Raw genomic sequence first — 27,177 nt, 5'->3', positions numbered from 1 at the left:
CTACATGAGTTTTAAAATATCGGCATATCGGATATCGGCCAAAATCGCAATATCGTGCATCCCTAGAATATTGTCACTAAGATCACATAATCTGTGCTAACTAAATATGTATGTACAGGAAGCAGAAGAAACAATACACCAAGTTGATTTATTGGGTTTAAGTAAAAAGTAAGACAAAGAAGAGCAAAAGCAGCAAGAACGCATGAAGCTGTTGTGTCTATGTGCATATTGAGAGCATCAGTGGGCGAGTAGGTGGGAGTTTCATCTGGATGAGCTCCCAGGTGTGTTGTAAGAGGGCAGCCGGCTGCCTGATGTGATGTTAGATCCTCAGGAAGAGAACCGGAGGGTAAAACGAAAGGATGGCTGTTCATTACTCCTCCGGCTGTCTGCTACACACACACACACACACACATTTTTAAAAACGTGGGGAAATGCTGCGCTGGGTATGCCTCGGTGCAGGAAACACAGAGACTGGAGCATGTTCACCATAATCACATAAGACTGGAACAGATACAGCTGCAACAGAGGAGGGAGGAGGGAGGGGAGAGCTCCTAAAAAAAGGATCAGGCCGCTGAGAGACATGGAACCAAAGCGAGAATAAAGAGAATTGGATGTAGAACAGAGAGGAGGATAAAATGGGAGAAAGAGGAATGGCGTTATGGGATACAGAGAGGATGCTAACAGCTGGCACCAGGAGAGAAACCAGTGGGAGGAAGTGGCAAAACAAAAAAACAAACAAAACAAGTGTTTAAAAAAAACATGAAAGCAGAGAAAAAGAAAATAGATTCAAAGCTATATTGACGATGGAGAGAAGAGCATGAAGACAGAAGAGGAAAGAGGGTGGGACAGCAGAAGAAAGTGCCGGAGAGAACGATGAAATGAGGAGGAGGAGGAGGAGAGGGAGCTAGAGGAGCAAAGCAAACGCACCTCGGAGCAGGTTCAGCCTGAGAGGGGGAAAAAAGGTTTTAGCCAGATTAAAGAAGCCAGGCGGGCCTCTTAAGACCATCCGCCTAATGAAATATGTCAAAGCCCATAAAGAAACACTGAGGTCATTTAGGAAGGCGGGCAGTGCGTCGGGTGGGGCGCGGCGCAGAGTAGGAAACCGGGTGAATACACTGCATCAGCAAAAATGAAAACCATGCAAGAGCCCGTCAATACACATTAGGCAAGATGTCGACTGGAGAGGAGGAAAAGAGAAAAACGCCAGAAGAAAGGAAGAAATGGAGCGCTTTCTTTTATCATGGACCATCAGATACATGAGGCTAATCATAAAGAGAGGATGGTGAGAGTGGAGAGAAGCAGGAGCTGGAGCCACCTGTGTGAATGCTGAGTATGGAGAATCGGAGGCCATTTTTTTCAACCAGCAGCAAGCTTTCTCAGCTGCTGCAGGTGGGTGGCTATCAGTGGAGGTGTGTGCTTCAAAAGCAGAGAGACTGGTCACAGCCCTTTACTTACCTAAAACAAGATCTAAAGGAGTTTGGTGGCTGAACAGAGAAGTTAAGATCATAATAACCAAATGAGTAAAAAAACATTCTTACAGGGACCTTTAGTGATTGGTCCAGAGAATCACGACACTAAATGATCAATCCTCCAACTATACCTCATCTTTCCATTCATGCATGATTTCTTTTCCACATCCTTTGATGTATCATCTTCCATTCAAACACCACTCATTCACTAAAGCAGCTCTGATTGGTCGATTTCAACAGCCCCAGGAAGTACAGGTGAATCTAATGCAATTCAATTATTTCCAAAAACTTTCACTTTATTGCATCTATTTTTGATTGTTTTATGGATAATTACCGCTTATAGGGAATTATTAGAAAATCTGATTTTTAATTTGAAATATTATACAAAAATCATGTCACCGTAACAACCAGTAGTGACTATGATGATCGTCGATAGCCTCCATAAGGGGAGAAGGCCAAAAATATTTGTTTAAAAGGATTTTTTTTAAGACCAATATCAATAACCGATAACTTCCTCCTTCTAAAGGCCATCGGTAACCTATAAGATATCTAATGATAAGAAAAAGTCTTGTAAGCAAGAGTGTAAGATTATGATAACAATGCTCTAAATACGACCAAAAGAACTTGTTGTTTGAATACTTTTTATATGAAGAAACATTAACATCTGAAATATATAAGATAGAAAAGTTTAATTCAATTTATTCATATCAACTTTAGACATTTGAGCATGTAAATATTTAATTGAAAAAGTGCATTTCTCACAAAAATGTTAATGTTGCCGTCAATCAGCGTATGAATGCATTTGGTGATAGCATCATACTGAGAAAATGTAGCGTCGCCTCAGCACGGTGAAGCATGGCTCCAAGTGGCTAATGAGCCAAGAAAACCCATCATTTTTCAACAAGTTATTGTCCCTATAATTATCGTGCACCCCTCATGTAAGTCTACTAGTGAAAAGAAAAAGTGTGGAGAGAAAAAAAAGCAGACAGACAACACATTTGCCAGGAAGACAAAAAAAATAAAATAAAAAAGGCTAAAAAAAAAAACTACGGTAAATACCACAGGTGAAATACCTCCATCCTAATCTGCACTAATGCAGTGAAATCATGCCAATGGCGCAATCAAATACTGAGTGCATATGCTGCAAAGTACAAAGAAAACCGTTCTGCAATAGAAATTAATATTAAATTAATTTTGAGTAGTCATTTTTTTCTCCATTTGGCGGACAAAATTTACGAGAAGTAAATGATTTAATTGCATCTTTGTTTGTTACTCTAAATAATGTAAGCATTTCACTTTTCTAAAACAAAAAACACTTTTTGGAGGATATTCTAATTTATGTAGTTGTACTTGTGAGTGTTGCTTCAAAACCAAATTTTTATTTAATTTATCTTAAAGGTATAGTGGAGGATGTTATTTTTCCGGGTGGATCTTCAAAATAAGTGTTCCTCCTAATTGTCAATCATTCTGGTGATATGTTTACGTAAGGCTGTGCTACGCGTTCATCCCCATTTTCACTTACCGGTCATGAGTCTGACATAGTGAAATAGTATGAGCGATGCAAAAAGCAACTTTTAAACAGAGCGTGCACAAGGAGAAATGGGCTTTTGCACGCTCTTGCACACGTTAGATAGGCGTTCCATCTCTGGAGCGGGTGCAGGGTTGTGCATGTGTATTTTTTTATTTTTTTTAAGTGAGAAGGGCGGGTCTTTTAAAAAATTTGCATTTAATCCTCCACTATACCTTTAAGTCTAACATCCATGGATCAAACAAAGGGCCCATCTTAAAAACGTGACTCCTCTTTTTTCCAAGCCCCCTCTCAAACCAAAAGAAGACATCTAAAACATCCCCACTGCCTTTCTTCCCTGCTCTCTGCTGCTTTTATTCCATTTCTGAGGAGAACACGTCATTTCGGCAGCCTGCTGCGGGTGGCACGCCGTCATCTTTCTGTTCGTGAACTGAGAGAATGTGCTCCTGCAGTCGCATTTGAAGGCACTATTAGAGAATAATACATCAGCTGCACTTTGATCCAGCACTCTTCCCTCAAAGAAGAAAAGCGCTAACGTTTTTGTGCTGGTTTACCTTAAAGCAGACATTTCTCAAATAAAAATGAGGCAGAAGCGAAGTGTGAACAAATAACAGCAGCCGAAGCAATTGTGATGTAATACGGCTGCTGTCAGCTGGGCGAGGATTGAACGCTGTGGGCTTCCTGACCTGGATGGCTATAAAGCAGCAAGAGCTCGCACACTAAGTGCTTCACAACTCAACTGTGTCAGCTGGGCGGCGAAGGGAGGGGAAGAGCTACAAGAAAGGGGAAGAATAAAAGGAAACATTGGGAATGAGGAAGGTAGGTTTGTTTAGGAGGCACTCACCATTTCTCTGCCCCACCAGCAATCCAACGTTGCTCTCGTCCGCCACTAAGACACACATAAAAAAACACCTTTATTACACGAGGAACATATTCTGCAACACAAAGCAGCTTTCGGACCATTCCTGGGCTTTGTGCTGCTTCACAAATGCTTTATACTGCCTCATAATGGAACAGGCATATGCTGGAAATGAATCCCTGCATAACGTGGTGGAGGACGGGTGGCGGCACACGCTGAGAGAGGAAATGAAAAAGAAGCTAAATGTGAGAAAAGATTGGGTTTACAGGAGAAAACGAGAACAGATAAAGAGGAGTGAAATAATAAAAGGGACCCAGTGAAGCGGGCGTGGGCCCCCACCTGTAACAGGGCTGAGGTGGGCCGGCGGCAGCCACCAAGGGCGCCTCGCCGTGGGACACGATAATAGGTTTTCATTAGGCTGCTGTTTCTCTTAAATAATCCTTTTCATTTTTTATGAAGGCAATTTTCCCAGCGGAGATACGTGGGGGTGGGGATGAAGGAAGGGAGCGATATTAGAAACATGGAGGTGTGAAGAGAGGGGTGCAAAACCAAAACAAAAAACTACGCAGACGATATTTAAACATCCATAGCAAGAAGAAATGCATGTCCTGTGTGTCTGATTAAATATAAGCAAATAGTTTGAGGGTAGAAAAGTATTCCAAGCTGTATGACCCTGGCAAAAAAAAAAAGTCTGCATTGCCAGCAGCCAGCTTGGATGCAAGCAGGAAGGCTAAAAAGTAAAATCCCTCCTTTAACCTCCAGTAGCTACTTCATATTCAACAGAATGGTCAAACTTGAGAAAACTGGTGTCCCTGAATTTAAAGAGGACAGAAAAAAAGAAGGAAAAAATCTGCCTTGAGAGGATTGTGCACAGAAGAGGTAGGGGGAGATTCATAAGACATGGACTGAGGTTGAACTTTAGGATCCATCACAGTTTTTTTAGGTACAAGCTGTCTTTTTTTTTGGAAGACGTGGACTTTATTTTTATATAACAAACTTTTCTATTTTGTGGGCATCAAACCCCATTTTAGGCCATTTAGACCTTTGCTGCCATTGCTTCCCTCATCTACAAAATCAATATTAAGCACATCATGATCGTGGAAAAGGAGGAGAAGTATATAGTAAACAGGAGTTAAACACAAATATTTCCAAATATTGCTCAAACTTCAGGAAAATGAAAGGAGTTTGTCGTTTCACTTTAACAGATTTCCTTCAAAAACCTCTCTGATATAACCATGAGTCACTGCTTGTGAAGTCGATCAGGATTCGGAGACTCCACAGTTTCTAAAAGGTCTGCTCTTTCCCTGCACTTTAAACATCTTAATAACAATCCATACAAGCCACTTTCCCAAAGCTTTGGACTAATAAAAGCATTAGGGAGGAAAAAAAGACTAGCTCTCTCTCTCTCTCTATATAAAAGCATTAGGGAGGAAAAAAAGACTAGCTCTCCATTCGGTTTCCTCAAATATATATATATATATATATATATATATATATATATATATATATATATATGTATATATATATATATATATAAGCTTATTATGCTTTACAATTAAAAAATAAACAATCTTCATATTGAAAAAAGTAGTCCGCTTTATTGGATGTTTTCAGAGTTTAGCACGCAGACACAACCCTCCCATTCGTGGCAGAGGATTTCAGTGTGTGAGCAAAAGCCTCTGAGTCAACAGCCTTCTTTGCTAAGGTATCCAGGGTCAATAAAAGCTGCTCACCTCCTTGTGTCAAGTGGTGTTTAATAAAAAGTGAACCTGCTCTCCGGTGTGGCTCAAGCGCAGATACATGTGACCGTAAGGATTGACATATGGGAACATTATCTGAGGAGAAAAACGCATTTGTCTCCTTAAATAAAACCCATCCGGGCAGGGTCAGAGCCGTCTGAGGTCTTCTGTGCGCCCGGAGCTCCCTGCAGTCTTTACACAGACACACACAAAGCCTAGCTAACCACCTTTTTTCATCTCAGAGTGTTTTAGAAAAGAAAAAAGATGAATAGAAGCAAACTGATAACAGAGAAAAAAAAAAGATTGAAATGGAGGAAGAAGGAATGGAGATGGAAGCGGTAGTGGGGTGGCAGATAGTAGTGGGTATTGGAGTGGGTCCTCAGTGGAATAAAGCAGAGCGTGTGTGTGTGTGTGTAGCCCACCCTTGTCCATAATGAAAGCCAGCTTGGGTGGCAGAGGGGTGTGCTGCAGGAAGAAAGCCAATCCACTGAACCTAATGAACCGGGATTGGAAATCAGACCGAGGCAGAGAAGAAAGAAATAGATAGAAGAGAGCGAGCGCAATGAAGTCATCTGCTGGAAAAACAAAGTGCTGAAAGGAAAGAGGAGATGAAGATGAAGGGAGTGGAGGGAGGAAAGAAAAATGAAAAAGATGAGGGATAAACACATAAAGCAACAAACTGAAACAAAGAAGCAAAAAGAGACAAAGATGGAGGGAAAAAGGACGACAGCAGAAAAGGAAGGGTCAGCTAGGGTTAATACAGGGAAATCAGCAGCTTCGGTCTCCACTTCCACAAGCTGTGAGATAGAAACCTCGTTCTGTTCATCACTGGCAACATATCCAAACACACACACAGCAGTTTGCTGGAAAGCCCCTGGGCTTATAAGTTCAGGAGGTCAATTCCCCCCAGGCTGGGAATAATAGCAGTGGAGCACATATCACAACAAAGAATGGAGCTGATAAGAAGCATGTGATCTCCGCTGTGGCCGTTTGGAGTCCAGCTCAGAGATTAAACCACTATTTCACACTGGTTGGTGATAGACGAGGCCACAGTGTGGTTAGTATAGGTGTCAACCGGCGGGGACGGAGTGGGAGCTCACCGAGGTCCATGCTCTTGGAGGTTCTGTTACGAGGCACGTTGTCCTTTTCCTTGATCAGGTTGCTGTTCGGGTAGAAAGCTGTAGGCTTGCCAGGCACCTCACTAAAAAACAATCAGGGATAGAGATTCGTTTAGGATTTAATCACAAAAGAAAGGTGACAAATTAAATATCCCGGAGTTCTTTTCTGATATTTCAAATAATGCCTTTAAATACTTAACCATGTGACCATTCTAAACAACAGAAGTTGACCTTTTCTTTTACGTTTCAGTCAAAGAGAAACCAGACCCGTGTGTTTATGCATATTTATTTAAAAGGTATAGTGGAGGATCATCTAAATAAGGGGTCCTCCTAATTGTCAATCATTCTTGTGATATGTTTACATAAGGCCGTCCTACTTGCTCGTCCCATCTTTTTCACTTTCCGGCATATATCTGTAGTGAGCTACGATTTCCGACAGTCATCGAAGCTCACCTTTCTCACCGCGGTTCTTTGAAAATGGCCGAGGGTCGTAAGAGAAAAAGTGTCTACGAATACGGATATTCTACGGATATTTCCCAGAATGCTTTGCGCAGAGAGCTCTCCCCGCAAAGCATTATGGGATTTGCTGTCACAGCTGCCCGCTGTTGCCACAGGCTACCACTACCTGACGGTGGAGACTGATAAAAAAGTTGGCGCAGGCACCGCACAGTGGACGAGGAGTTCCGTGACCAACGGTGATGATCTCTCCAAACGGTCAGTTAACAGAGTTCGCAATAAACTCCACTATATAATCCGCGCTCTATATAGTGATTGAGGGATTTAGGGGTTAGGGGGGACGTTCGGACACAGTAAGCTTGTATGAGCTGTGAGGACAGCAACTTTTAAACAGAGTGTGCACGAGGAGAAATGGGCTTGTGCATGCTCTAGCATGCATTTAATAGGCGTTCCCTCTCGGGAGCGGGTACAGGTGCGTGCATGTGCATTTTCTTTTTTTTTTTTAAGTGGAGAGGGCAGGTCTTTTCAAAAATTTGCGAAAATCCTCCACTACACCTTTAATGCTGCATCAGTGATGCAACATTAATCTAACACTTTTGCAGCTCAAAATTTCTTAGGCAGCAGTAATTTTGTGCAAATTTAAAAAATACAACTTTTAAAAAAGGAATGGAAGTTTTTAAATCAAGAATCTTTGTATTTGAAACCCTTTGTGCATCTTGGAGGGATACCTGCGGTGGGGAGGTGTAAGAGTTAAGTCTCTGCTCATCTCCTCCACAGAACCAGGGGAGGGGGGCGGAGGGAAGCCTTGCTCGTCATCGTCGTTGCTGTATTCGCCATAGCTACCGTTGGTGGCGGCTGGAGCTGAAAAGAAAACATCAGAATGGAGTGAAAGATGCTGTCTGAGCCAACGGATCTTAGAATGACAAAAAAAGCTGATAAAGGTTTATTTAATATATTTATTTTTCATCTGCTTTTAGTCACTTTATATTGCTCTTGTGCCAACTTAAAACTAAAGCTGTCTGAATTACCTCTAACATAGGCCTTGGATCCAATAAAAGCTTAATGCACGCTCAGTTGTTGCTTCTACTGTTACATATCGTCCTGACCATTACTATAGCATAATGAAAGAGCTTTACATTAAAGGAAAATAGATGCTCCTACAATAGATACTCCTGACATGCAATAATCACCTCAACAGAAAGGCTTCCTTCTAATGGCTCTGCTGCTCTACCTGCATTTCCATGACATGCAAACCCCAAGAGTGCAACAATTCTCTGAAAACCCCTTTCCCCTGCTGTACTAATACTTCAGAGTGACTGAAAGGAACAGAGGAAAAGAATGAATTCAAAACAGGGTTTTTTTTTTCTCCTTTCTTTTTAACACAACAGCGTTCATGCTGCATAATACCCTTTATGCAAATCTGGCCCACTTAGGAGCTGTTTCATCAGGATAATGATTCCAAGGTCAGATCTTTTACACATGAAAGGGGAGCATCAGAAAAACATAGTTAATGATGTCCTTTTTCCTGCTAAAAATATTCAAGGATGGAGCCAACAAGAGATGCAAAGATAGAGCTGGAGAAATATAACAAATGCAAAGGGTGGTGGGCAGCGATGATCTAGGAGAGCTGAACAAGAACTGGGGTTTAAAGAGGGCGGCGAGCGATGCCAGACGCACAGACTCTATGAGGGGGCCAACTAACAGCCTGGGAGTACACACCCAGCTGATAACAGGAGTACACAAACACTCCAGGTTTGATGTTGCCGCTCTGACAGCTCAAACGGACAAACAGAGCTTGCTGCTGTGTGCTCACCGCTCCTCAGGTCGCTGTAGTAACCGCCGTTCTTTGTTGCCGTGTGACCGCCGCCGTTCATAGTGGAGTCTGGCTTAGCGGTTCTGACAGGTCCGGAGGGTCTCTGGGTGGAATCGTGGCTTCGAGGCTCCTGTCAACAAAGAAAAGAACAGAGCCAGCTCTAAACTGTGTCGCATGAAAAATTGATGATATTTTAACCAGCAGAAGATTCCAAGTGAGCTCATCTATTCCCCACAGGACAGGATTGGGGGTTTATATCCAACACAGGAACACAACATGCAAAAAAACAAACCTAATTATGCACTTCTTAAAATGAAGAATTGATAATCACATAAAAATACTAATATATATACACATGCCTCCTCTACAATCTGAAAAAAACCCACTGTCTGCAGCTTTTAAGAATTCAGGTGGAAGTTTGAATATCGGACCACTGTGGTAGAAGGTTTTCTTTAAATTAATGCGCTGCCACCCAGATTTAAAGTAAGCTCAGGGTTTCTATCAACAAGAATACATTTGTAATGTTTGTCAATAACTTTAAATCAGTGTTTATGATTGAACTGAATAAACTTTGTTCTAAAGGTTTTCATATAAGAACCTGTTTTGATGCTAAAGAAAATGAACTGAACTCAAAACCGATGTGAAAATGCATTTTTTTAAACGTCTTAAAGGGACCTGCCTTAAACCTATTATAGATTAACGGACTGTGCTTAGAGGGTTGGTAAGGAAACCCTTTCTTTGAAAACTGCTCTAGAGTAAGATTGACTATTTATTCAAATGTCAATTTAGAATCACACAGTTCACTGTAATTTATTATGTAAAAAAAATATATATTTTTTGAGGCTCAGCGTCTTTAGGTATACTAGACACTCCAAATATTTGCTGTGAGCAGGCAGAAACACACTAGAACAAAGGAAGGGAGGAGTTAAATAAGAAAGGCTATGAAGAGGAAATAAAGGAGAAAAGAAGGGAAAAATAGAAATAGAGCAATAGGGGATGGAGGACAAGGAAGAAAGGAAGTATAGAATGAAGGAAAGGCATGAGGGAAAAGGAAGGAAACAAGGAGATGGGTCTGATAGGAAGGGAAGATTGATAAGAAAGACAGAGGGGAAGTAAGACATATATGAAAAGGGGTATTGAACAAGGACAGGAGGACAGGTGAAAGGATACCTGGAACTAAAGAAGACAAAGGAAAGACAATAGAAGGAAGGACCCCAGTTAGACAATGGAATAAGAAACAAAGTAGTAGTACAGCCATCTCTCCGGTTTAAAGAGAATGGTCTGAAAAAGAGAAAGTATCCAGAAAGTAGGAGTTCTGTGGGCACAAATGCCTTGCTGATGCCAGAGGAGAATGGTCAGACTGGTTGGAGCTGATAGAAAGGCAACAGTAACTCAAATAACCACTTGTCACAACTAAGGTATGCAGAAGAACATCTCTGAAGACACCGGGTAGCAGTCCTGTCAGCTAGGAGCAGGAAACTGAAGCTACAGTTCACACAGGCTCCACAAACTTGGACAATAAATTGGAAAACATTTCCTGGTCCGACTGTCTCCATTTCTGCTGCAACATTCGGATGTTTGGGTCAGAATTTGGCGTCACCAACATGAAAGCATGGATCCATCCTGCCTTGTATCAATGGTACAGGCTGATGGTGGTGTAATGGTGTGGGCGATATTTTCTTGGCATACTTTGGGCCCCTTAGTACCAGAGGAGCATCATGTCAACGCCACATCGTACCAGAGTATCGTTGCTGTCCATGTCCATCCCTTTATAACCACAGCGTGACCATTAGCTTCATGGCTACTTCCAGTAGGATAACACACCATATCATGAAGAGAAAATTATCTCCTGCTTTCTTGAACATGACAATGGATTCACTGTAATCAAATGGCCTTCACTGTTAGCAGACCCAATAAAGCACCTTTGCAATGTGGTGGAGGCGGAGATTCCTATCATGTCAATATGGGCCAAACACTCTGAGGAACGTTTCCAGTACCTTGTTGAATCTATGCCACAAAGGATTGAGGGAGTTCTTAAAGCAAAAGGGGGTCCAGCAGGTACTAGCAAGGTGTACCTACTGTAATAAAGTGGTTGGTGAGTGTTTAGTTCCTCAAATAGGGGCGATATATCAGCCAGCTTTGCAGTGGAAAAGACTGTTTAACGCTGGAACCAAAAGTCGCTCTAACTTCTCATAGAGATCTGGCTGAATTTGAATATACGTATGTTTTTTTAAGTCCTGAGAGCATTGACAGGCATATTATCAAACAACCATCCAGCATTACAAAGGACCCCCCCTCCAGAGTCGGCGCTGCTGGAGGATGAAAGCAGCTTTCTCTGGTCAAAGAACCGGGAACCACAGCTGTCAAATACACAATCCAACCTATGCAGACTTATTTAAACTAAAAGGTAGGCCCAAGAAACAGTGTGGAGTAATTACAGGTGTTCTAGTAGCTCTCTAGTATCTCTCTAGTATCAAAGCAGCGGGTGGGGGAGCATCTCCAGAGTCATGCAGTCTCTGGGGTATCATTAGCAGCAGGCACACATCTTAATATACCTCCATATCACTCTGCTGTCAATCCCAGACTTCATATATGTGTGCAAGAAGCATTTACACAGTAACGTATGACAGCCCTCCTGCATCTGTCAGTTACACATAAATCCTATCATAGCCCACACCCCCCTCCCCTCCCTGCAGCTATCCCTCCATCTTCCATCCATCCCTCAGCTGCAGGCCTTTGAAGCAGCGTGGCAGACAACCAGTCAGATATCTTAATCCCATAACAATAAGTGAATGTTAGGGGTGGGTCCATCTTTGCAGTCTGTCTTAGCAAACTGCTACATTCAAGGGGTTTATAGAAGAGGTAGACCCTCAGGATGGACGGGAGAAAAACATCTCAGACATCTTCATGCTTCTAATCAGAGATCCTGCCTTGCAAATGTATTTATATCCTTAAATGCATTCCAAATTGTTGTGAAATGAGCACACAACTAATACTGCTAGTATTTTCATGGGATTTTAAGAGATAAACTAGGACAAAAATAATTTATTACAGTTTCCATTTTTTTTACATGCAAATAAAAGTCTAAATATGCAAAGGTACATTTGTCCTTTTTTATCCTTCAAATGTTATTTAATTAATATGCACGTTTTAGACATCATTTAAAATTTATTTGGCTTGAGACCCAGACTTTGACTAGGCCTCTCTAACTGTAGAACACACATGGATCTTTTTAGAAATACTCCCCAAATGAGATGGGAATATATGTGTGAATCTTACAGTTAAAAATAGCAACAAAAAAGTATTTTCCTTCATTCTCAACCAGCTCTGGTGTTATATTAAGTCCTCCTGTTCCTCTAGAGCAGGGGTAAGCAATTAAAAATCAGTGGGGTCCAAATAAAGAAAATCATCAACCAGTAAAGGTCCGGAGACATTTTGAAATATAATCTGTTACTTAAAACATAATTTAACTATGAAACAAAATTAGGTGTTTATGCATCCATGTCATCCTTTGAAATTTTAAATAAAAAGTACTTTAAAAAAAAAATAGAAAATGTTTCCATTTTAAAATCTAAAGTGTTTTTTGAAGTAGAGACAACAATTGTTCACTTTGGTATATACTGTAGACAATTTCCTGATTCACATATTTTATAAAACACCTGAACTGACTTTTTGTTCTTTTTTATGGTTTAATGAGAGCAGTGGGCTGGTCGCTGCCCTGCAAGGCTTTTAAAGCTGGGAGTGAATGGAGACAAAGCCATTCTACGGCACATATCAAGGTGCCCATTCGTAAGCCTGGAATCTAGATCGATATTTATTTTGGATTATGTTCATGGTGGAGAATCCTGCTTCACAGTAGTAGGTTGAGCCAAGCATACTCAAAATGTGTTCAGGGTCATCTTAGAGCACGCCATTTAACTTTTCTTTCACTAGTTCACTGTGGTTCTTCCAGCAGTCCACACTTTCTCTGCTTTCTTTTTCTCATAATTTTATCCTTCTTTCCCATCGCCCGGCTTGCCACGGGTTTGCCTGCTATGTCTAAAAGTGTCTAGCAAGAGCAACCCAGACTGACAGCAGCTCATTGGCTAATCATCACATTGGCTAAGCTCCAGAGGACTTTATCATGTTAACAGGAGAAGCGGCGCAAGTGAAATTAGACACTGTCGTCGGACAACATGCAGTAATTTATGAATGTATTAAATCAGGTTGGGTCCGGTTTAACCAGCAGGTGGGTCTGGATCCAACTGCGGTCCGCCAATCCGTGACCTCTGCTCTATAGGATGTTCTGCTCCAGTCCTCTACAGCTTCAGAATTATTTTTTCCCTTTGTTTATCTGTCAACAAATTCCCTCTTCGCCAAAGAAAAGAATCCCCACAGCATGACGCGTCTATAGTTTTTGCTCTTCGATACCTTCATAGAGCAGCTGGCTGGCCTCTGTTTTATTATCTGGTGACTGGTGGGGGTTTTACTGGATTTTATTTCAGGGTATCAAGAGAAAATGTTTGCATAAACTTCCATGTTTTTACTAGCAATAAAGTCTACAACTCAAATGTCATTTTTTTTGCCTTCTTCATTGGAGTATCGGAATAAATCGAGAATTATATTAAGGTTAGTGTATAAGTCATGATAATAGGTTAAATAGTTAAGAGAGAAAAACTATTTAGGCAAAGCAATCCTTGATATTAGGGGGTTCAGAGTGAATATCACACATTGAACTTTTTTTTATTATCTTTGAATAGTTTTAGAAATTAGGTATTATTTTCATTCAATGCATCATGCTGTAGCTTAAGCAACTCTACATATGATATCCCAAATAAATTCATTAAAGTGGGTTCTTGTGATCTTAAAAGAGGTGTGACTAACCAAAGGAAAAGTTCAGATTGGTTATTTTCCTCCAGGCGCTTTAGGCCCCTGCTCCAGACAGACAGGGATGCTGAGAGACTCTGGGGGTTTTCCATTAGTAATTTCATCAAACACTCCTTTAGAGCTATGCAGATATGTACTGAACCTTGAACTGTGTTTGAGAGCATTTATCCGACGGCTTGAATGACTAACAAAGACACAAACGCAGGCCCTAGATGAGATGTAAATGCCACAATGGGCAGGTCGACTTCAGTCAACCCTGGAAGCCTCCCTTTTCACGACTGGCATCCACGCATTATTACCGAGCATCTGCTTTAACTGCCGTGACACATCCTTTTAAGTCTTTGAAATAATCATTTAGGGTTCAAAGCAGAGTTCAGCACGGAGACGGGACCAGAAGCAGATGTTTCTCCTGTTTGTCATGCCTGATATGTTCCTGCTCATTCGGACCGTGCAGGTCTTCAGCATCCTTTCAAGCGAAAGACATGAGTGACGCACAGTTTAGAATTCCTTTATAATTCTGCAATTATGAAGGATGGAGACTTTAGATAAATACTAATTATGATTTCTGACAGCTTTTTTTTTTTTAAATTACAAGCAAGAAGGAAAAAAACGTTAAATTCCTACATTCAAGGTTTGTGGTTATTCCTTTGTAACAAGCACCTGGTTCCTAAACATGAAGCAGAGACCAAACTTCATTAAAGAACCTGAATTCTTTCTTCAGTTAGGATGTAGGCTAAGGATACTTCGAGAACTTTTGTATCCTACTACTCTCCAGTTATGTAACGTTAATTTATGTAGCTGCTAATATCTTTGTATGACTTGTTCCTATTTCTCATAGAGTACTCCTGATTAAAAAGTACACCCTGCTCAGTCTTTCTGTATTAAAATGTGTTTTTTTTTTCCTGCTGTTTTTTTTTTGTCATACACCACAACAAAGTTCCTCTATGTACATAATTTTGTCTTGAAATAAATGCATTTCCTTGGTTTAGACAAGCTAAGCAATGGTGCATTCAAAGTGAACGCGGTTTGGGCGTCAAAAATACTGAAACGCCCAAACTTGGACGCCAGGTCAAACGTTGGTCAAGATGCTTTCGAGCTCTGGAAGCTACGGTTGTTTATCTGCTCTGTTCTGGAGCTACAAAAATGAAAAATAGCTTGGCTTTACATACTTTGATAAATAGGAAAAAAAACATTTTTAACGTGAAACATCATCTTTTCAGTCAATTTTTGAAGATATTCTAAAGTTTTTGAAATGAAAGATGATCATATACCACTTTCCTTTATTTACACTTACCTTCTGGATTCAATTCTGCTGAAGCAAAGAGTGAAAAACCAAAATAAGAAAAATCCAAATACAAGGAACTAGCAGGATGTGGTCATTAGAATTAGAATATGGAGAACTTAAAAACTTTTTTTTAATTAGAATGATCAATTTGTTATATTTCTCAAAGAAAAAACTACAACTTGCAACTAGCACCGACGCAGCAGCCACTTTAGTTTTTAAAAAATACTATCGATAGCACCAATTAGTGTGTTGTAGACAGGAAAAGCAAAAGTATGCATATTTAAAAAGGGATGAAAAACCAATCAAGCTAATGTATTTATTTGTACTTTTATTTTCTGATTTGTGGTAGTAAATCGAGCTTTGAACTCTGTCATTACAAGCTGAAGTGATTGTTTAACGATATAAAATATTAATGGACTTCATATATTTTGGTTTTCTTGTGCCAGAGGTCAATTTTCAAAGGAGGAGATAGCTACTAACCAAAGGGAGGATATAAAAAAACAAGATTAAAAAACAGACCAAGGTGAGAAGAGAGGGGATCAGCAAAACTAATATCATTTTACATGAGGAGAAGCCGGAGTATCTGAAAATCAAACAGAAACGCACACAGACAGGCATGCAGGAGGCTTCAGATTTGCTTTATTTTAGGTAGAAACAAGCAGGTGAGAGGGAGGCAAATAGACATTTGAGGAAAATTAAAATCTAGAAATAAAACCGAGGAAGGCAGTACAAAGTTAAGAAAGCAGGAAACAGCAGAAACAGCCCTTACAATGTGCAGAAAACCCAGAAGAGTGTTATATTCAAGGCAGTAGACAGAAAACAGAAGTACACCCATTAATTTTCAGAAAGCAAAGCTAAACTGTAAAAGTGGAGCTGGCAAAGAGATCACATGATCGATTACTTTAAAAAATATAAAAAACTTACATTCACGCTATTCCTGAGTTTTAGTTGTAGAAACTAATGTAACTGGATGTAGCCACTGAGGCTTTTATTTCAGAATGTGTGTCAGGGTCCATCAGAGAGCTGCATGTGTCGTCTGGTCGTAACACGGTTATGAGCATAGTTATGAAAGTATGTGTTTCTGGTGGTGGGTATCCTGCTGCGTGACGGCGGATCCCCATACATCTGCCCCGCCATGGCTCGGATGTTTTCTATGTAACTGCTGCTCTGGATGTCGTCCAGTGTGCGACTGCGTCTGTGTCTGGACTTGTGTGCGTAATGCTGCATGTTCCCCTCGTAGTCGTCAGCGGGGCGACCATGCGTGTTTTCAAGTCTGGCGCGACCCTGATAAGTGTCTGCAAACATATGGTAGTGAGTATGTTCAGTTTCATGCCTTTCCCTGTTTAAGTTACCATCCTTAGGCCTTTTAGAGTCATCTGGGGATTGGCAGTTTGAGACAAACCCAAACTCATTCATCTTGTGAGATCTCTGCACAGCGTGTCGCGCATTGCTCCCGTCATCGCTGAAACCCTGACACGTGTGCTTGTGTTTGAACCCGTAAGTGTATCTGGTGTGCGTCTCCCCCGGCCTCTGTCTGCAGCGCTGCCTGTGGCTGTGAGACAGCGGCTCAGACGCTCGCCTCCTTAATGTGGGGAGAAGGGAGGAGGCACGGTGCGGAACAACTGGCTGCAGCTGGCAGACGTCACCCACCTGTACCTGATTGCTGGAGCCAAGTTTAACATTGGGTTGATAGTTGGAGCTGGTGGTTGTTCTTGGTGCAGAGTTGCTGCCACCTGCCTGGAAGAAGATAAAGATTGTAAATTACACAACCTTCTAAAAGGATTGGATCATCATAAGAAAGTTTAGGTTAGAGTCGAAAAAGAGCGATTTAAATCAAAAACTTTGGTCTAACATTCATTGGAAGCCTTAATTATGAGGGTAAGCAATGAAACTTTACTGATTTAAAAAAAAGCCAGCAGTTTCAGGGTGCCTTACCCAAGAAAATTCATTGAAAGTTAAGCAGAAGGACATATATTAATTGATAATAGTGCTGTTCGAAGTAAATTTAACGTTTTCAGGGGAAATCAAAGTATCTGCAGTATATGTGTTCAGTGTTAAGTTTGTTTCAACAGCCAGTGATGAACTGGCATAGCATTCATCTGTTGGTGTTTAAGTTCAAAGTTTAGGCAATTTCAGAACACCAAGCTAAAAGAGATGCTCTGCCATGTACCAATGCCTGTAATACTAATGGCATCCCTGTGTTTGACTGGACTGATCAGAACCCACTTCAGAACCTGTACCGTTTAGATGAAGTTAAGACACCCCAGATAAAACGGTAGATTTCTAAGAACCCCAATCTTAGTATTTCATTACCTACAGGTATTAGTCAGTCTGTGGGTTTTTATACTTTTCTAATCAAGAGGAACCACTGAAATTTGACATATAACTTCTAGTTGTGTTCTAGCTTAGATGGCAGCACTAAAATACTTTAAACTTTACAGTTTACTCATCTTTCAATGAAATCTGAAAGATGACAAAACAGCGACATCCAATAGAAATCTAACAAAAGAAATTATTTAGATGTCAGACTATTCAAAAGGTTTAAATCAATCAAAGCCTCCCATTTAATGAAGTTAGTTTATATACAATTGATTTTTTTCCCCACTAAACTTGATTAACTTTGCTCCATCAGCAGGACTCATCTCTGATCGTCTCTAATCCTAAACAGGGCCCAAACAAGGAAGTAAGGGAAATGTTTGAACGTTTAAGGTGGAGTAGAGCTGGGCTGAGTGAAGGCAGAGAAAATGTGTCTAGGTTAAAGTTTCAAATCATTTTATTGGTCAAAGCCATGGACATCCAGATTTAATAGTAATACACTTGGAAAACAAATATTCTAAACACTAAAAAACTGAATTAGGGGTCGTTATTAGCTGAAAGCTTTTATCAATATATATGAATAAAATGAATCTATTGAAAAGTATAAATTTCTGCATACCCTTCCATCATTGTCACCAAGTTGTTTACTCAGAATTGTTTATATTGGAGGAAACGGCATTAGCATTTCTAGCAGATACTGAGATGCATTGTACCTTTAAAGAAAGGAAAGATTTCAAACAATTCGCTTTGCTCATAGTTGTGAAATAAATTTCCCTCCAACATTCAGCCAGGTGGTTCTAAGGCTATCAATATCTGCAACAACTTGCTGAAAAACAGGCAATGATTTCATTTCACTTTAGGATTAATTAATTCTTTTTAAATTGAATTGTAATATCTAGGCTATGGTTACATTAAGCTAAAACGATCACAACAGGGAGATATAATTCCAAGCTGAATTATAAATATTGCAAATTTCCCAGCTTAAATGGCTGTATTTACTTATAATATGAAGTCTTTGAACAGACGCAGCTGTGAGTTTCATAATGCATGAGCAATGATGAATGTTTTATGTAATAAAACTTCTCAGATGAAAAGTAAGAAGAGAGGGAATTGGAACTTTAAGCTGACACCCCACATTTACAGAGAGAAATGAGAGCAATAAATTCAGCCATTATATTGTGGTATTTAAAAGTTTTGTATAGAGCACAGTTATTTTCTGAATTAAAAAAATAACTCCGCCTCAATGCATCCTAAAACCAGGATTTGTTTTCTGTTGCAGCCATAACTTTGAGGTTGATTTATAGAACTACAACACTGACTTATTTCCATTCATGTTTATGGCTAAGTAGGAATAAGGGATAAAATAAGTTGTTTAAGAGATACCTGTTTGGAAGCCCGCAGGACCACAAGTTGGATGGTTCCTCGCATGTTCCCTTCTGATGACATGGACCGCCTCAGCGTCTCCATGGCAGCGTGGTTGGAGCGGCCTAGCAGCGACTCACCGTTAACGGCGATTAGCTGGTCGTTTATCCTCAACCGACCGTCCTGTTGTGAAAAGAAAATTTTTTTAAAACAAGACTACTGTTGTCTTCAGGGTTTTTTTTTATTATTTTATCTGAAAGAGAATTTTTTATTTTATTATTTTTTTTTAAACAGTAGCTGTTATTTTTTTACGCCACACAGCAAAGGCATCGCCAACTGATTGCATTTTATTGGGATTGTATGCGATACCCCTAACCCTGCACAAAGTAGTGCAATCGTGTTAACTGGAAGGGAGTTATTTCACCTTTTTATTAAAAAAAGAAAATAAAATTGGTGAACATTTGCATTCAGTCGCCTTTGCTTTACCACTACTAAACATAATCATGTGCAACACCCACAATAATACATAAAATTCATGTTTGTCATCAGCAAGTATATGGGTACAATCAGTCATTTTATCAGCAGATGTCGTTATTCTAAAATTGGACTAACAGGACATTGGGCGAACAATCAAAGTGGGGGCGGGACTCCGACCTGAGCCTGCAGCATTGTCCAATGAGGCCTCGGTTTGTTGCTTCTCTGCTCACTAAATGCGAAATATTTCCCAAAACTACACAACTTGACATCATCTAAATAGTGAAACAGGGTGGTGAAAGCATCCTGCTGTTGGGATGCTTTTAATTTAGCAAAAAACGTAAGTCACCAGCTGCAAAAGAGTTGAAAAGGGTTCAACTTGTATAGAGTGATGACTCTTCGACAAACAGCCATTGTTCCAAAGGAAGAGTTTTGATCCAAGCATCTTTATTTCTTATAATAATTCCAAAGAAAATCTGGAGCTAAATCAGAGAGAAGCGGTGACTTGCACTTAATGTTGACAGATGCTCCTAGTCCAGTTTGACTGAACTCAAGCCGTCTGCAAAAATGCAACAGAATAGATGTTGTTTCTAGATGTGCAAAGCTGATATAGATATGGCCTATATAAGACAAAAGACCTGCAGCTGGAATGACAGTGAAAGGTGTTTATCTTAATGCATTGACTCATGGAAATAAAAAAAGAATGCATGCAAAACCTCTACCTTTTCTTATTATAAAAAGAAAAATCCAAATAGAGAGGTATGCATTCACTTTATGCCAATATCTGTAGAATAAAAACTGCTCGATTGGAGAAAAAGTATAGATGTATCTCAGGACATTAAATAAGAGAAACAGGACAGGGATTTGATTAAGTTTTAAAAGAAGGAAAAGACAAAAAATAAGAGAACAAAATAAGTGTGTGGGTGTGTGTCTGAGTGTGTAAGAGAGAGAAAGAGAGAAGAAAATGAAAGAAGGGTTGGAGAAGGCAAGAAAATTGTGGAGTTAGCAATCTACTGAGAGTGGGAGAGCCATGATAAATACATAGAGCAGCTAATGGAATAGCCTCTGTGGGCACTAAATCACTTCTAAGTGTTTTAAATAGCAGCCTTTTGTAGAGAAGCAACGCAGAGTACTGCCCTGCAGGGACAGAGAGAGGAAGGGATAGAAGGAGGGCAACAAATGAAGAGAGCCAGGCAGGAGGGGAAGGAAAAAAACAGGAATAATAATGATGAAGAGGCTCCAAGACAGACTGAAGTGAGTGTGTGTGGAGTCATGAACGCCCCATTATGGTCAGAGCTGACCTTTGACCGTTCTCATTAACAAGGCACCGCCTTGGCTGACCTTAAATCTATACTGGGATGGCACCAAGCAGAACACACACAAACAGGTTTATAGCTGTCATCAAAATTCAACTCCAGCAGGTTTCTTGGTCGATGAATGTGGGTTTGGTTTGTTTCCCCATCATGATGTGATGATGATCAGGAGGAAAGTTAATCTAACTTAAGCCTCGGGCCTAACAGCCCCAAAAACTTCCATAATGGAAATAGGTTAGATCTCTCCATGACTCCTCTTCATCGCCGCCCTGTTTCCTCTCATACTGTGATTGTGTGTCAGTCAGACTCGAGGGAGATCCTTTCCCCTCCTCAGTGGCGGCACGGCGCTGCAAAGATTCTTCACAGTCCTTCGCTGGTTCTCATTTGCATCCATCAACGCGGTGAATGTGATGCACACATATTTAAACATATTGTGTTCCTAGTGAGACTCTCCACTTTTCTCTTTATAGCTCAATGATGCTCCTTTCTTCCCTCTCATCCTTCCGCTGTCTCCGTTTTCTCCTGTCTCTTCTCCTTCGTGTCTCCTCTCATGTGGTGTCTCGTCTCAGAGACCTGTTTCGCAGCCAGCCGGAGATCTTTACTAGGCCATTCTGTCTGAACGCTATCCGCCTCTGCAGCTGTCGGAAAACTACTTCTAAGGGAGCTTTTGGGAGCTCTGGCCGTACTGATCCCAGACCAGCCGTTTATCTCCAACAGCACACCCGTCTCTGTTCCCTCTTGTCGCTCAGAGCAGATCTAGGAGCGGCGGAGAAGTTTTGACGCGTACAGGAGGGGGTAGCAGATATCGAGGCCAAGTGGAGGAATCTCAAAAGTGCTGAAATGGGATGTTTTTTTCCTGATGCACTCAGAACTTGGAGTGAGTGCTGACTGATCGAGATAAGGCGGCTGCGGTGCTTGTGTGACGAGGCCACTCGAGGTCAATGGGTGTCAAAGATCAAGGGAAGCAAAAAGGGAGGAGGGATATAAAGCCAGAAAGGCAGGAAACGAGTCGGGGGAGATGAGAGGACAAACAGAAGGCAAAGGAAAGAGGGGGAAGAGACATCTGAAGGGAGGAAGATTAGAAACAATCAATGCTTAGATTTTAATTATTGAGATAAACATATATAAAATTGTGTGTTTTTCCTCTTCTGTCCAACGATTTTACACATCTGAATGGAAGCTTACTTTAATCCGTTCTCAGCATCCCTTTGATGCAGGAGACGATGATATCTGAGCTACCAGGGGGGACATGGAAATTAAAGATTTGGATCATGCTGTTGATTCAAGCATATCTGGTTCTGTTGTTAATTGTTATAACAAATGTTTACCGAACCTTTTTAGGGGATATTTCGACTGTTGGAGGATGTGCTTTGAAAAACACAGGTTTAAGAAAAACTATTTTTTTACACATCTTTAAAAAAAACATGCCGCTAATTACCTCCACTTTGAAATGATTTGCTACTTTGCACTGAGATAAAATCAAACTAAATACAAACAGGTCCATCTAAAATAGGATTTCATCACTATAAATCTCACAATTAAACAAGGTTGCAGTTAAAGGGGCTTTAAGCTTTAATTTAAAGGTTTGGACACTGAGTACATAATAGGAGGTCGTTAGGGTTGTTTCAGAGGTATAGCCCAGTATCAGGTATTGCAGGCTAACAAAGACCTAAACGACTCCCCATTACCAAAGGGCGGACATGTTCTTCTGGTTCAATTTGCATGTTTCTAAGCCATAACAAGGCTTTTTTTGGGCCATTCTACAAAGCTTGGAACTTAACGCTAATCCAGACATTTTGAATTGAAAAAACTTCCAGGATGGGGAGTGAAATGTCTTAAAACTTGGAAAACAAAGTCCATTGGTTTGTTTGTAGTTTTTTAGAATTCTTACAGAGGTAATAGAGCATGTTCTCTGATCTTTTTTGGGGGAGTTAAGGATGTCTTGTTTCAAATAATCTTTGAATCAGTGTGTTACAATGGTAAAAATAACAGGTAAGTTAGCTTTTTTGAGGCACAGTTTGAGGTGCTCTTCTGCTTTGATCATCAGTTGTGTTTTTTTTTATAACCATAGTTTGGTCTAGTAAGTTTCTTGGCTTTGTCCGTTTTCCAGCTGCTGCGTCGCTCACCTTATAGGCAGCTCCTCCATGGATGATGGACTTGATGAAGATTCCCAGATCCTCTCCTGTCTCCTTCGACCGGTTTCCTTTCAGGCTGACGCCCAGGCCTGCTGAGCCCGTCTCGTTGAGCGGGATCTCGTACATCAGCTGCTCCCTTCCGTCCTCCATCACCTTACTGCTCGCTTCCTCCCCTTTCTAAAAATACATATGATCAAAAAAAAAAAAAGAACAGTTGTAGATAAGGTACTGATCTGAAAAAGGCAAAGCTTGATAATAAATACACATAAAGCCAGCTTAACATCGTAACCCCTGTGAATGATAGCTGATTACTGATGTGGGAGCACCATATGCAGCTGATAAGGTGTCTGCCAACATTACATTGATTATATTTAACACAGGAAGCCAGAAAACACCAAGGAAAGAGACGGATTAAATAGTCAGATAGAAGGTGGCTGCGGGGTGGAAGAAAGAAAGCTAGCTACTGTAGAGAGGTTATTCCATTTAGAGATGAAAAGCAGACGGAGAGAGAGTCATTTCTAAAGGAAACATAATAACCTTTTCAAACCTCCTCCTGAAGCACAGTGGGGGGAAGAAGGAGGTGGAAAGAAAGAGGAGGAGGGGAGGACGGTGGCGTGGAGGAGCATTTAAAAGTAATAACCCATTCCTGAGGTAAACCCATTTCTTCTCCCCCCCTTACTCTTTGCATTTCATACAAATCTCTCCGTCTCCACCTGACTCTACTACCTAGAGCTCTTTTTTTTTCCTCTCACATCTTTCACCCGCCCACCCCTCTCATCCACTGCTACTTGATGGGAAGAAAATGACCATGGCGGGCGGCGGTGCTCTGGAAATGAGAGGCGGGGAAGGGGAAAAGAGAGAAAAGTAAAATGTCCATCATTAAAGGATGCTAATGCACAATTTGGCCTCCTTGGAAAAGAGGGGGTTCACCTCAACGACGAGAAGGTGAGGAAGATTTTGCATGTGTTGCATTTCTCTCCAATCCCACTCGTCTTACATCTAAATGAATTTTGTAGGAATATATACAAATATCCATAAAAGCAGCCTTACCACTTGTCGCACGTCTAAGCGCCCCCCTGACAGGATTGCTGAAGCCTTACATCAGACACCTTGATCCCAGCGCTCACAAAGCCGAAGGACAAACACGTCCTCTTGGATGATTTCTTTGCTAAATTCACAACTACACCAGCTCCCTCTCTATTTGCTATCATCTCATGGCCTCTTTTCCTGTCAGATGTAGTCCTGTACTGCTGTGGCTTAATTAAAACAACAGGTTGTCGAAGCCTTCAGGCTGAGAGGGATACTCAGCCCTAAAGTGTGAATCAGAGCTCTCAAGTCACTAAAGGTAATGGAGCGAAAGAAAAATCCTGAGAGGCTGTGACACACTGATCCATTTAGTCACTGCTTTCACTTCTTTACAAGTGGGTGCTTATTAATTGTAGGCTGATAGACTGTACTTTTTTGTCAAGCAGTAACATTCTTTGGTTTAAGAGCCAGAGAAGGACTGTGAAATGAAACCGTAGAGTTGGGATAAAGACGTGCTGCTCTCTGCAGACAGTCATCTAAGATATGTGGAGACTCTAAAGACTCTCAATCAGACAAAAATACTTTATTTTCTTTTTAAAACATCTACAGAGAGTAGATATTTCGAATTAGACCTACTGAGCTACATGAATAGCTGGATACTATATACAGATGGGTGGAGTTTCTCAAAGGATTCCAACTCTATAGACATCCAAACAGTCTGCATTTAAAGACTGGTCCTTAAAGTTAGCAAATAAAGTTTTGAAGGTAAAATCATCTCAGACTTTCCTGTAGAATATTTCCTGTTCGACGCATTTCCAATAGCAGATTTGTTCCTGCAAAGTCTCAGGATCTATTTTCTGCTCTGGTCTAATTATAGATTTTCAATCAAAGCTTATTTTCACCAACAAGCAATTTCAGGGTGACATCACTTCAAAAAGACAATCTTCACCTCCCTGTTTGAAAGACACTTTAGAGGATCCGGGTGGGAGATTTTAAATGCTCTACAAACACTAGAGGTAAAAAGGGTCAAACTGGATCCAAAAAAAGCTTTGGAACCTTCTTATATGTTGGATTTAACTACTGATTTACATCTATTTACACAACCAAGTGGCTCCCAGACACACAATAACGGTTTACATAACTACTAATGCCACTTTCCTTGGGGGGGGAGATTGGGTGGCCCAGACCCCTCCTCGTTTTATCATTAGCCTTCAGCTATGGCTCTTTAACAAGCCTTTAGTAAGAAGAGGAGACCACCCTCTTCAACACCCAAATGAGAAGACCTCAGGGTGGGTGATGGGGGGGGGTTCACACACAGCGATTACACACAGAGGCTTTTGTCTGCAAGGATTTCTAAATGTGGGGGTTCAAAGCACGGAGGATTAGCGGTGAGAGCGACATTCAATTAAGATGAGATCTCTCCGCGCTTGACGGCTACGACGGAGCTGCCAATTAATCGCATTAATGTCTTCCCTCTGCGCAGCTTTACACCTTTACCTCAGGATGATGAGGAATGACAATAGAACGACCGATTAAACGATAATTCAGGTGGGAAGTGAAGCAATGCCCTAGGGAAGGAAAAACAGAAAAAAGAAAAAGACTCAACTTGAAGAATGAGGGACAGGATGAATGATAAAGGATAAAACAACCAGTGGGTAAATAATAAAAAAAGAGCATGAAAGGGGAATCCTCCCTTCCTGTGAGACGACCCGTTCCTGCTGGCATCGGTGGGTCAACCATGTGCGCGATGACCCCACCATCCTGTCGCATTCGCGCACTTTCCCCTCTCACAAACCCCTCCATTACCCCAACAGACAACAGGAATAAAACCTGAAACAAAAGAGGCTGCGTTTAATGAGAGCAGCGAGTGGAGGAGATGCAGAAGTGCTGACAGGAATGAAACTGATTAGAACTTATCAGTTTTTAATTACTTAGACGGTGAGAGCAACTAGAAGGGATGCGGTGGAAAATGACTGCCTTTTGTATTCTCAAAATGAGGCTAATTCTCTGGATCTATTGTTATTCTTTTGACTAAAGGAGAGTGGAACAGCGGAGAGCTTTCAGATACCAGCTGCTTAGGAAACATCAATATTTCCTCCACTAAAACTAATCAATCAAAAGTTCAGCTAGTTTCCCTAAAAACGACTTTATGTGAAAAGACTACGGCGATGCAAATGGAAACATCTTTACACTTGAATGACAAACACTTTGATCACTGACCACCTTTATGGTGTTTTCAAACAGCTGAGCATGCCTCTCATCCATTTTAAGGCAATGCTGTAACCCCACAACCAATGCCTGTTAGTCACACCTGCTGCAGAGCTCTGCAGATGGAAATGTCAGGCGAAAATGTTCCAATAAACACTTTTATAGTTTGCCATGAAATTGTGCGCACCCTCGGATTCCTCTGAGGGATGATATGAAGGTCTTCTGGTCATCCCTGATGCAACCACCTTTGTTTGAGTGAAATATCTTGGCAGCTTTTGAAAAAACTACAACAAAATTTGGCATTAACCTTTCATAAAAAATGGGAATATTTGAGCAGCCATGTTTTGTTTTTTATCCAAAAACCTAAGAATTCAAATTAGCTTAGAAAATGTATTGATCTAAATACTGTGAGCATTATCAGTAATAATTCATATTAATAATAGTGTAAGATTCCTTTAAACGGACCTTTAATGGAAAACACAGCCACTATCACAATTTATAGTAAATCTCCTAATCAGGGGAGGGAAATAAAAATGAAGGAAAAGAAAATAAGTGACTAGAAATAAAAAAAATAGGTTATAACACGCACTTTGGTACCATTGCTGGTATTAATTTTTACATGTTATAATCATTTTATTTTTTTATCAAAATGATGTAGAGCACTTTAAAAAGGTCCAACGGCGTCAATACAACAAACAGACACAACAAGCTTTATTCTCCCCCTTTTCTGTACTGATAAACATTGGTCTTTATCAAGAGTTCATTGCATTGTATTTTCTTAAAATAAGTGTATTTTCCCTTGATTTGAGCCGTTACCAATAAAAGATGATTTATATTTCAAATAAGGAAAAATAATTCCAATAAAGTGCATAATAGCTTATGTTATTTTAAGAAAAAAACTAATTTAATTGGCAAGTCATCTTATTTACCTGCTCAAATTAAGCAGGTATATAATAATTTAACATTATTTAAATCAGCTTTGGTGGTTTTGTTTTGAATTCTTACAAACATTAACAAGCTACCTCTCACAGAATAGATGTAAGGTTTAAGCTGGTGACTAATCAACATTAAACACATGTATTTCTTCTTTCCTATTTTAAAGAGATGGAAAGAAAATTCAACATACCATCATTATATCCCAGTGAAACAAGAATCAAAGGATTACAAATTAAAGTGTTCCATAAATATAGTAAGGTAAAAATGTAAAAAT

At 40.5% G+C, this 27,177-nt stretch overlaps 1 protein-coding gene across 3 annotated transcripts in view; it reads right to left on the bottom strand.

The window, feature by feature from the left end:
* Window positions 1–27,177, bottom strand: part of LOC107093738 (partitioning defective 3 homolog B-like) — a 172,336-nt gene that overhangs the window by 75,984 nt on the left and 69,175 nt on the right. For 2 of the 3 annotated variants that reach the window (XM_015388979.1, XM_015388981.1), the window contains 7 exons: window positions 22,725–22,910; window positions 18,833–18,994; window positions 16,784–16,870; window positions 8,983–9,112; window positions 7,898–8,030; window positions 6,696–6,796; window positions 3,842–3,886 (listed from right to left, as the gene is read on the bottom strand). In XM_015388979.1, coding sequence (XP_015244465.1) covers window positions 3,842–3,886; window positions 6,696–6,796; window positions 7,898–8,030; window positions 8,983–9,112; window positions 16,784–16,870; window positions 18,833–18,994; window positions 22,725–22,910 — 844 coding nt within the window. The remainder of the gene's footprint in view (window positions 1–3,841; window positions 3,887–6,695; window positions 6,797–7,897; window positions 8,031–8,982; window positions 9,113–16,783; window positions 16,871–18,832; window positions 18,995–22,724; window positions 22,911–27,177) is intronic. The other variant, XM_015388980.1, reaches the window with a different exon arrangement.

Source organism: Cyprinodon variegatus, unplaced genomic scaffold, assembly GCF_000732505.1.
Source record: "Cyprinodon variegatus isolate N-32 unplaced genomic scaffold, C_variegatus-1.0 Scaffold443, whole genome shotgun sequence".
Lineage (NCBI taxonomy): Eukaryota > Metazoa > Chordata > Actinopteri > Cyprinodontiformes > Cyprinodontidae > Cyprinodon > Cyprinodon variegatus.
Note: the sequence above shows the minus strand (reverse complement) of the source record. Positions and strands in the feature narration are given on the sequence as shown.